This window comes from Amborella trichopoda, chromosome 13 (assembly GCF_054954075.1).
Source record: "Amborella trichopoda isolate Santa Cruz 75 chromosome 13, AtrichopodaSantaCruz75HAP2 v2.0, whole genome shotgun sequence".
NCBI classification, from domain to species: Eukaryota; Viridiplantae; Streptophyta; class Magnoliopsida; order Amborellales; family Amborellaceae; genus Amborella; species Amborella trichopoda.
Genome location: NC_142348.1, coordinates 14,846,208 through 14,858,572, shown reverse-complemented (window position 1 = coordinate 14,858,572; position 12,365 = coordinate 14,846,208). Strand labels below are relative to the sequence as shown.

The following is a 12,365-nucleotide window of genomic DNA, read 5'->3' as shown; positions in this document are numbered from 1 at the left end:
ATTCCTCACTGTTTACTGTGCTTTCTTGGTGAACAACTCCAATTCATGCATGTCCACGTATGCATGAGAGAGAAGGTCCCTTGTTTTTTATAGGGCTCGGGCTTTATGATATCGAAAATCTTCATGATGTCTTTAAAATTAGTTTCCAACACCGATAATAAAATTTGAAATTTAAAAATTGATATTGATCTTGCAGATTTGTTAACATTTATTTTTAAGGCAAAATAGATGGTGATTCGTTATAATTAATACTATTTTTAGAATTAGAAATCCGAATTATTTTAAACAACTATAACGTTCAAGCTGTGATCATCAATTTAAAGGTTTTTCAACACTTAAATTGTAATTTTGGATGAGTTATGAGGTGAAGCTTTACTTATTGTGATAGAGCTGCAGCCTATCAAAGCATCTTTCTTTAATGATTGAGAGAGAGATAGCTAGAGAGAGAGGGAGATGCATGTTAATTTGATTGATCAATAAATTACACAAGGCGTTATTTATACATTATTGAGATTAGGTGCGCTTTCCACGTCTCTTGACCAAAGCCACGGGGCATTTCGCATGATTTATACAGTACTCCCCCAAGTTACTCCCAATAAAAAACCTGCATCATCAAAATTCAAGCTACAGTCCATATTGTAGATACTTCATATTATTACGCTATTTTACATGAATTATAGAATTGTATACTATGAGAGAATTTATTCGTGAAATTGTTATACTTTCTATCCATATATAAGTATGTTGTTTTTGGTCTGATAAGGGTTGGTGGACACTTTAAACTTTTCTTTAACCTGTCTCATGCTTTGATAAAGAAAGTGTATTGCATTAGGTATGCAACAAACGTAAAACTTTGCTACCTTATCATGAATCTTGAATGTATGTTGAATGAAGGAACAAGATCCTTGTAGCTTACTCTAAATAATTTAGATAATAATTGAGATAACGCTTGGATGATGATAATTAATATATATATATATATATAAGACACTAAAAAACGCCTATGGGCAAAAATGAACAATGATTTCATCTACCCTCATCACCATCCAAACTTCATCGCACGTTCACAGTTGTCAGGTAATATTTTAATTTTCATTCTTTTTACTTATTAGAATGATCTGAAATTTGGAGCGTGTGTACATTATAGTAAGACACACCTAATAAAAATATGAAAAAAAATAATTCGTAAAATATAATTTTACCAAAATACCTTCATAAATTTACGGAAGTATTTTGGTTAATTTATATTTTACGAATTATTTTTTTCATATTTTTATTAGGTGCGCCTCACTAAGATGTACTCACATTCCAAATTTCAAATAATTTGGATTTGTAGAAAAACAATAAAAATTGAAACACTACCAGACAACTGTGACCGTGCGATGAAGTTTGGATGGTGAAGAGAGTAGGTGAAATCACTATTCATTTTCGCCTGCAGGCGTTGGAAAGAGTTTTCTTTTATATATATATATATATATATATATATATATATATATATATATATATATATATATATATATATATATATATAGCAAAACGTTTATATAAGTATGCAATGTTATAATGTAGAACTATGGATGTACCTAAACAATCCATCGAAAAATGTAGTTTTAATGTTGAAAAACCCTTTGATTGATCCTCTCGACATCGAGATGTATGACCATGAAAAATAAAAAGATTTTAAGTCTCAAACATAGTGCATTTTACAACATATTATCTACACCATCCATTTTCAAGATTTTCATATGTTTATAATTCTACTTAATTTTAACCATTTTTTAAATTTAAAATTTTATAATTAGATATAAAAATAAATTTTGAGATAATCCTAAGAACATTTTACATCAAAATTTAAATTTGAAGGTACACCTTATCTCTACACTTACGGATGCATATGTATGCAAACTGTACCCACATATATATATATATATATATATATATATATATATATATATATATATATATATGGGTATATCTAAAGTTAACAACCCCTCAAAATACAAAGGTTTAAGTTAAAAGGGGTTGTGATGGGTGTATTTATCAAAATAATGATTACTTTTTTATTAATAAATTATTTAAATATGTAACTTTACCATTAAGCAATGGCAAATTTGAAATTTTCACAAAAGTAAAACGGCATTTTAGAAGTTAGTGTCCTATAACTTTATTTCCAGAGTGCCTTTATCCTTTAGTTAAAATTTTCATTTTACCCCTTATGGAGATGACTAAAATATGTTTTGTCTTGTAGTAATATTTACAAATTTACCCCACAAAAGTAACTTTTTTAGAAAAATAGATAACAAAATTAATAAATCCACCCTTCACAACTTTCTCTATCTTGAACTTTTGTAATCTGAAGGGTTGTGAAGTTTAGGATATATATATATATATATATATATATATATATATATATATATATATATATATATATATATATATATATATATATATATAGGAAAAAGCTGGGATTAGCCCACTATCTCATATGAAACGATCCAAATTAAATCTCTGCCGATCTGACGATCACAGATGTCCGTTAGTATTTTAATTTTAATTTTTTTCTACAAATGTATGTCACTTAAAATTTTAGGAGTATTTTCATGAAAAATAGTTGAATAATCGAAAAATATCAAAACAATATTTTACATAAAATAAAATTGACCAAAACACCCCAAAAAAGTTTCGAGGGTATTTTTATCATTTTCTTTCATGAATATTTTTTTATATTTTTATTAGGTGTGCCTTGATGAGAAGAACGCACGCCTAAAATTTCAAGTGATTTGAAATTGTAAAAAAAAAATTAAAATTCAAACACGAAATGAGATCGTCATCGTCAGATCGGCCCAGATTCAATCTGGGTCGTTGGGCTCATATGTTCATATGAGCTACTGGGCTAATCACAGCTTTTTCATATATATATATATATATATATATATATATATATATATATATATATATATATATATACGAGGATCTACAGCTACATATGAGCCGAACGACCTAGATTCAATCTGGGCCGATCCAATGATCACGATTGTATTTCATATTTTAATTTTAATTTTTTTATATAATTCAAATCACTTGAAATTTTGGGCGTGTGTTATTTAAAAGTAAGAGAATCCAATAAAAATGTCAAAAAACTATTTCGTGAGAATAAATTAACCAAAATGCCTTTGACATTTTTCAACGTATTTTGGTTAATTTATCTCATACGAATTATTTTTTTTAATATTTTTATTAGGTGCAACTTGATGAGAAGAATAGATGTCTAAATTTTCACATGATTTGGATTTGTTGAAAAATAAATAAAATTAAAATACGAAATGAGGTTGTGCCTGTCAGATCGGCTCAGATTGAATATGGGTTGTTGGGCTCATATGTAGTTGTAGGCCCATTGGCCTACGCTAGCATTATATATATATATATATAAATATATATATCATAGTATAATGCAACGATACTACTAGAAAACCATGTTTGTGGTATTTGTATGATCCCAAATTTTGCACACACACTCTCTTCATCTCAATAATCAATCTCCAAAAAAAAAAAAGTTCAATTTGAACCTTAGATATAGTCAAAATGAGTCCCTTCCAAAAATGAATCTAGACCATTCATTTTGTGAATTTCAAGATCTTAGCCTTTATAAATTCAAAATCACTTTTTTCTTTTTTAACATTTTTCATAGATAATAATACCATCCAATAAATTGGAAATGAAAAAATCCTTCTGAGCCCTAGATCTAAGCATCTCACCAAAATGAACGGTCTATGTTAATTGGGCTAAAAAAATACTTTCTAGGTTGTGTTTTCAATTTTTAATTTTTTTGTGATTGTTCATTAGAATGAAAAGAGTGTATGTTTCAAAATTTGGATCAAAAAAATGGCCATAAGATGGTTTTTTTAATGTTGAGGTATCATATTAACATACAACGGTTGCTTGAAATCATTGCCCCTATATATATATATATATATATAATTTTACCATACATTGTATTAGTATTGAATTTCGAAATTACCATTCTAAAATTTTTGTCAACAAAAATGTACTTACAAATGTAAAAGTCATATTAACAATACCCTTATTAAAATACATCTAACTATTTATAGCCAAAAATCATTTTTTGAACATATAAGAACATTTTAATGGTAAAAAATATTAAGGTAGCAAATTCTAAATTCATCATTGTTATAGAATAGAAAGTGCATACCATAAGAGTATTTCCTTTTGGCGTGAAGATGTTACCATCACTCCTAACCAATGGATGTGAAATCTAACGAAATCTAACATATTGAAGTTTGACACTGCATTCAAGAAATTTTAAACTGTGTCTAATCAATGACACGTTTTCAACTATTTAATTTCACATCTAATGATCAATGACACTCTCTTGTCACTCTTCGCTTACAAATAGGAAGGCTGAGAGGGGATTCGGGGGCATTAAAGATAGGATTCAAGGTATATTATTATTATTATTATTATTATTCACAACCGCCTTTTGTTAACAACGGGTTGCTAGTATTACTTGTATCATAATTCACAATATGAGACAAGCATCATCATCAATTTCTCAAACTTTGGTTTTAACCAATGTTTGTAGAATCGCCAAGCCAACTCAAAATCATCTGAGTTGGCTCGGGAGCAATGGGGAACTAAAGCAAGTCCTCGAAAAAGAAAGAATTGCCTTTTTAGAAAAAAAAAATTTAAAGAAATGGTGGATCCCAATACAAAGAAGCCTTTTGAAATCGAATTTGTTTTTTTTTTTTAATCGGTTTTTTGGAAATATTTGGGGGGAAAAAAGATCAAACCTGCCTTTTGTGGATCGCCTTTTTGAATGGATCTGAAACCAGCCATTTTCAGCAGAATTTTTGGATGGATTGATTGAATGAGTGCAGGAAATCAAATCAGGTGAATGCAATCGATTGAAACAGATTCATCTAACGGCGAATTTAGAAAATAGATTTAATAATCAATTAAAATTTGCACGTAAAATAGGAAATAGATTTAATCAGAAATAAAATTGAAAATGACTGTAAATCTGATTTAAAATGAATATAAAAATCAGATTTAAAAGATTTTGAATCCGATTTTTATAAAATGTGATTCCAATGTCCTCATAAAATGGGAAATAGATTTAATCAGAAATAAAATTGAAAATGACTGTAAATAAAATGAATATAAAAATCAGATTTAAAAGATTTTGAATCCGATTTTAATATAATGTGATTCAAACAAATTTAGTCATTTTTTAATATTCATTTGAAAGTTTAGATTTAGGGACGATTTGAGCTTTTTTTTCTTGTTTGCAAATTTATTTATCTTATCAATCTTGAAAATTAAATCTGATCTAATTTGGATATTTAATACGTTTCTGTCTGTTTGCATATTCAGGTAGATTCATTCAGATTTCAACCAAATTTAATTTGTTTAGATTTTAAATATATTTAAATTTTGTTTCAATCACACTGAAAAGCGATTCAATCTAGTAAAATTCCACATTCAAATTTTTTCTTTCTTGTTTTAGTTTCTAAGGAGTTTTTGAAAGAAAAAAAAAAGGATATTTAAAAAAATTTATCCTTTTTCACCCGAGTGGGCCGTGCCGGAGCCCGCTGGATATCGATTCGAAACCCCAAGCCACTTTTTTTTTAAAACGTTGGTTTTAATTTAAAAGGCCATAACGTGATTATGGCCCTGCTTTGCGTAGGGTCCCGAAAGTCTTAACCTTTTGAGATTTTTGTTTGTACAAAGTGGCTGCTCTCAAAGGCAAAGCGTGCTTTCACGCCGACAGCAAGCCTTTTCCCATTACACCAACCAAGCAATTGACCCTTCAATTAAAACCTAGCAATTATTTTAATTTAATGGAGATTATTATATTTTTCAGAGAGAAAAAGAGCCAAAGGATATGGGGCAAACCTTACGTCATCTTTTTCAAGGCGGTGCTACATTTTCATATTCACTTTTAAATTTCATCATTGAAGATGACCAGATTCATGCATGAGCTGGCAACTTGTCCCCCCAGGCCGCAGCCCATCCTTGACCCCAAAAAGGCCACGCCATATAGGCCCAACGCCGGGCCGGATAGAATAATAATAATAATAGAGATTTGAATTGGCCTGGTCCTATTATGGCCCAGTCCGAAGTCCATCCCTCGAGCGGCCCCAGCCTTAAATTTTTAGTTTTTGGCCACCCCGCGCATTGCCGATCTCTGTCCGGACAGCCCATCATTATATTCACTTTCGATTCTTGTTTCCCAATTTAAATGTTGGGATTTTTCTTAACCTTTTAATCACATTATTGGAAATTGGATGAAATGAAATAAATGTTGGGCATATTTAAAAAGAAAAAGTTTATAAGGATGCTACCGTATAATGTAGAACTACGGATGCTTCTAAAAAATCCATCGAAAAAGGTAGTTTTAATGTTGAAAAACCCTTTGATTGATCATCTTGACATCGAGATATATGACTATGAAACATAAAAAGATTTTAAGTCTCAAAATTTCATGGAAAACAAAGGCCCGTAATTGGTAATTATATAAAATTTAATCTCCCCAAAAATAAAATCACAAATATAAATATAAATTATATAATGCAATGTTTAAGAAAACGGGTTGTTGACCCAAATTGTTCATCCGAAAAACTTTTCTGGATTAGCAGACTGACTCACCAATCAAGCCCATTAAAAAACAGAAGAGAGAGAACAAACTAAAAAATTCAAAAAAAAAAAAAAAAATAAGGTGGGGCCTAATCGGCCAGTTCCCAATATATGATGAGAATAGAACCAGTCTCACCAATCCGGATCAGACAATCCTGATCTAAATCGGCATTTTTTTTAAACCCTGCCATGATGAACGTTATGTGGTGTCCTAGAACCCTGGATATGTTGCATCGAACTTAAAGCATGAAATTCATAAGTTTCCCAAGGTTGCTAATGAGTGGGCTTTGGCAGACGGCTCAAAATTGTCCGGCAAAGTTGGTTTTTGATGGGACGGATGCAGATCAAGATCAAATAGATTTAGTATTTTTTATTCTTTTCAAATATTTGAGGACTTAATTTTTTTATCTATTTATGAATTTTTTTTTAGTTTTAATTTATTATGATCAATTTTTAGAAATAGAATTAATAAAGATTTGTTTTTTTTTAGTTTGATAAAGTTCATATTTTAAGACGTGCATTTTTTTTTTTTGGAAAATTAAGTCCGTTTTCTTTTTGGTGTGAATGAGTTATTATATTTTGTTAAATAGTGAAGGCCATTCTTACTCTTGGATATGAAACATGGAGTACGTTTATCTTTTCGGAAAGATTGGGTCTCGGTATTTATCAAAAAAAAAAAAATGGATCTTGGTTGGATAAGTAAAAGAAGTTCTTTTTTCAGAAAGATAAAGATAGGAGGTAGAAAAAACAGAAACACAATAACAAAAGGGGGGGACGTCCCATTGTAATGATGATTTTTTGTAGTGAATGAAAAAGATAAACGTTATTAGAGAGAGAGAGAGCACGGGACTGGCATGATGCCAACCTGCAAGACTTCAGGCCCAAAATTGAACATAGCCCAATTGCCGGCCCGAGGCGTTTGCAACACGATATTTCTTTCTCCAAGTTTGTCAGAGGATGCCCAAAAGAATAAAATGATCATTGACTTGGATCACCCATTTGGAAAACTGGTCCACATCAACTTGGGCCAAGTGAAATAAAAAGAGGAAAAAAATTATATAGAGCCGAGGCTCTAAACAATCAAATTAGAGCAAACCTCAAAAATTTCACTAGAAGAGGTTGTTTTGATGCTCAAATATCATCAAATTGATCATCTTGACATCAAGATGCATGGACATGAGAAAAAAAAATAGATTTTAAATTTTGGAAATAGTGCATCTTGTAATGTATTTTTGGACTGTCAATTTTCAAGATTTTGAATTTTTCATAGATTTACTCGATCTACACTATTTTTTAAGTTTTAAATTTTAAAATTATAAATAAATATATATTTTACTGCTATTACAAACAATTTGAGTATTGAAACTACATTTTTTAATACTATTTGAAGATGCATTTTATTTTAATTGTTTAGAGCCTCAGTTTTATACAAACCAAACCCTTAACAAAAAGAAAAACGAAAAAAAATTAAAAATTACTAAAACATAAAAGTGGGGCCGATTCAGTAAGAGAACGCCGGTCCCTATGGTGCGATTATATGTCAAAAGAACGTGTGGGTGGGGAATAGGTTTGTCGGAGAAATTAATGCCTAAGGAATACAAGAAATAAAAGAAAAGAGAATACCATAATAGTAATGTTTGAGAGGAAGGAATATATAACGCGCCCAGTTTCTATGCGGCCAAGCCCGCATATATAGAAATGGAGGCTATTGATAAAATCTATTTTTGAGATGGATTTTTGGACTAAAGTTTTAAGGACATGTAATCTCTAACACGGAGATTATGAATATGAAAAAATAAGTAAATTTTTAAAACTAAAAATAATAATTCTAGTAAAAAAACATTTGGACAGTTAGTTTCTATTGTTTTTATATGGAACACCTACTTGCATCAATTATTAAGATGGATGCTTTATCCTTTTCGGACCACATATGTAAAAATGCGGTTCCGCCCCAATGAAATAATTTTCCGAGAGCGAGTAGGTGGCTTTTACCTCTTTATTGCTCCAAAATCATGTCCCCCCACAACCAAAAGATCAACATTGAGTTTCTTGGCAGCATCACATATCACAAATTTTGCTTCTCCCACCATCACTTTCGTTTCGTATGTAACCTGGGATATGTGATAAATTCAAGAACAGAAACTGTTTGAAAGCATTTCAAAAAATAATTTTGAGAGAAAGGCAAAATTATTGCACTGGGACCCTAGAAATGGGAATTTATCCGATATAGCTAAATAATCAGCAATAATGAAGGAAGAATATGAAGAGGTAAATCTTAAATAACTTACATTATATTTCTCACACATGGTCTTAGCGAGCTCGATTACTCTGTGAGCTGTTTGCTTCTTGTTCTTCTCCAAAACACTCAAGACATGGCTTGAAAATGAAACCTCTGGACCCAGACCCAAAATGAAAACTCGATTCATCTGTAAATCATGACGTATGCCTTGAAATTGATATCGAAAAAGAGAATACCTTTCCCAGTGATCATGGTGTTATGAAGAGATTCAGGTGCAACATACAAAAGGATCAAGTGATCAGAATCGGGCGATATGACGAGGTACTCTAGAGCCCATTCTAGGGCATATGTGCTCTCCTCCGAAGGTTCGAGTGCGACCATGATCTGTCTTCTTGCTCCCCCAGCCTCCATCTCTGTTCTTTATCACTAGCCTTCTACTCTCTCTCTCTCTTCAGGCCTTCTCCTGTCACTCTGATTCAAACTGTGTTCCATTGACAAGGTATATAAATAAGAGTCATTTAGCATGTCATTTTCAACTTCTTTCATGTAAGGTAAGACTTGAGAGTAATCCATGGGCTTCTTTTTGAGGGATAGATACCATGTTTTGGGGGCCACAAGGTTTTTGCAAGGCAAGGCTAAGAGAGAATGAAGTCTATTTTAGTGCAAGTGATAACCACCCAAATAATAATACTCGAGTATTGGGCACTAGAAGGAAATAAATAAAAGGCATAAATTATTTGGAAACCAATTTCTTATTGCTCCATGAATGGATTCCCTTTTATCCCTCCAATGACCAAAACCATGTGCAAGAGCATTGATTTAGAATGGCAATCTTAGTGCTGAAAGTGGGTAAGGGAATGGTCCCTCCCATTGGGCCTCATGGCTTTCCTAAAGATAATTGTCACCAGTTCATGCCCGCTCAAATTAAGGGAATTGATAGTGCATGTTCCATCACCTTTTTCTATTGGAAAAATATAATATGGTCCACTACAGAACTGTGTGCCTTATCATAGTCCAATCAATTAGATTGATGGTGATGAAGGGAAATGAGGGCCACGAACTTCGTGAATTGAAATTGTATGGTGGGACCCACTTACTCCCATATTCTCCAACGCAGGGACCATGATAACCTCTCGGTCATGAAGTTATTATGACTGGTGTTAAAAAACCGAACCAGTCTCATAAACTCGCTAATGGGCCGGTTCTAAGTAATTGGTAAACCGGCTTATTCAATTAGCTTAAATGGACAAGTCCTGACCTGTCCAAATAGTATTAAAATTTTAAAAAAATACAAAAAAATTTAAGAAAAGTCTAAAAAGAATATTTAAAATATGATTAATTAAAGCACATCCAAATGAGGTTGAAAATTAGTGGAAAACAAAATATCAATTTGTGTCTAAGGATAATTTTGAAATTTTTTTAAAATATGGAAAAAATATAAAAATAAATATTCATGACCAAAACACTTTCCAATATTTGCTAAAATGATAAAAACATTCAAAAATACATTATAAATAAATCCATTATTTTTTGAGATTTTATATAAATTTTTTTTAAAATACCTAGCTGGAACACCAAAACCGGCCCAAATCGGATTGGCCAGTGCCTGGTTCCGATTTGACCGACGGGTTCTGAGTTGAACAAGCCGAGCTTACGAACATTGATTACGACCATATGGATCATACTATAGGGGCTCCCTTTGGTTTTTTACAAAAATTTTTTTACAGTACATAACATCTAGGAGACGGACAAAACTTAAGAGGAAATGAAATTACGGTGAACTGGTAAACTACAATAAAAGAAAGGGTTTGGTTTGCATAAGGTTGCAACCTTAAACAATCTAATTAAGGCACACGTCTAAATCTTATCATAAATGTCATTTTGATATAAAAAAATTTTAGGATAGTTGGAGAATCTATTTTCATCTCTAATTATACTATTTTAAACTCTAAATATGGTTCAAATCAAGTCGATCTATAAACACATGAAAATCTTGAAAATGAACGGTCCAGATAATGTGTTGCAAGAAACACTATTTCGTGAACTCGAAATCTTTTTTCTTTTTATATTCATACGTCTCAATGTCAAGATGATTAATTAGAGGGTTTTCCAACATCCAAACAACTTTCTATGATGGACTTTTGAGGTGCGTGTTTAATTCTACATTGTAAGGTTGCAACCGTATATAAACTCTTTCCATAAAAGGTAGAATACTTGAAAATAAATTAAAGAAAAATTATCAGAATTTTCCCCCATAGTTACTTATATTTGAAATTTAATTTAATTTTTCGTTTAATCTATATTCGTTTCTAGTTTTTTCTTTTTTCGTAAAATATGTTTTTGCCCCCCGTAAATGTTTTATTAAAACTGTGGCGGTTGCCATGGACTTAAACATAGTCATGTCGCAAACCAGATCCAAAATCGAGTTTGTCCCAGTTTTTGGCGTCAAGGGAACTTCGTAGGGTGGAATTTTGGCGCCAAAATTCGCCACGGCTATGGTAGGTCCGTGGCACTCTTTCACCCTCGATATACAACAATTTTTAGTCGTATTTTCTCTTTCCCATATACACTTTCTCTCACGCACAGATCCGCCACCCCCACACATCTCATGTTTCCGTAAAAGCCTTGGAAAATATCAAAGTAATCGGACCACTTTACCTTCTTGACATTCACAAATTCATATTAATTATTTGTACAATACCCTTGAGATGCCAGTGAAAATTGCCCATTTCATCAATTTTTGCTCCATTTTGGTTCCCTTTGCTTAATGTTTTCGTGTGATTTTGATTCAAAATTCGTTATTGAGAGAATCGGTGTAAAATTTTCTCTTAATACTTAGGGCTTATTCTGATTGCGGAGGGTAGTATTCCATTTTTTTTACATACTTATTTGGCAGTACTTTTATTTTTTATAAATTATGCAATTCCTAAATCTATTCTTGGTCACTTGTCCATGGACTAAATGAGGTTATGCTGGTTTACCAGATAGCAATTATGAAGAAAGAAAATCATAGAATGCTATGTAATTTTATTTTTTTTGTTTTGTTGAACATTAACTTGGATTATTAGTATTTATAATATTATCAATATAATAAGAGAAACGACATTACGAAACTCTTCCATAACCATGTGAGTAGGACCTCAAAGGATCACCATTAAATTTGGCACAGATCTCTAGAAAAGTTATCACATGGGTGTGGGATTTGACTTTTCTAGAGATCTGTGGGGTCCTACTCATATGGGTGTGAGAGGGTCTCATAGGATCATTACTCATATAATAATAGAATATATTAGCATAATAAATCCATATAAATACTAATATTTAAATATTTATAATATTACAAATGCTAATGATAATAGTAGTAGTAATAGTAATATTAATAATAATTTTATTATTATTTTGTGGAAAAATACATCTCTAGGAGACATATATTTCACGTATTTTTGTTGAATACACATCTCCACATTTTTGC

The 12,365-nt window shown here is 31.3% G+C and overlaps 1 protein-coding gene across 3 annotated transcripts; it reads right to left on the bottom strand.

Annotated features, from left to right (window-relative positions):
- Positions 1–438: 438 nt before the first annotated feature.
- On the bottom strand, positions 439–9,829 carry LOC18428091 (universal stress protein A-like protein). 3 transcript variants are annotated; one of them, XR_016047313.1, is made up of 5 exons: positions 9,130–9,829; positions 8,943–9,046; positions 8,647–8,765; positions 5,914–6,205; positions 439–604 (listed from the first exon to the last, which is right to left on the bottom strand). XR_016047313.1 is itself a non-coding variant. In XM_006837132.4 (4 exons), the coding sequence occupies exons 1-4, from the start codon at positions 9,302–9,304 to the stop codon at positions 514–516; spliced, it is 489 nt and encodes a 162-aa protein (XP_006837195.2). In that variant the 5' UTR covers positions 9,305–9,829; the 3' UTR covers positions 439–513. The 3 variants fall into 3 exon arrangements, 1 of the variants encoding a protein (XP_006837195.2); XR_002279955.2 differs by lacking the exon at positions 5,914–6,205 and adding an exon at positions 4,211–4,304; XM_006837132.4 differs by lacking the exon at positions 5,914–6,205.
- Positions 9,830–12,365: the final 2,536 nt, after the last annotated feature.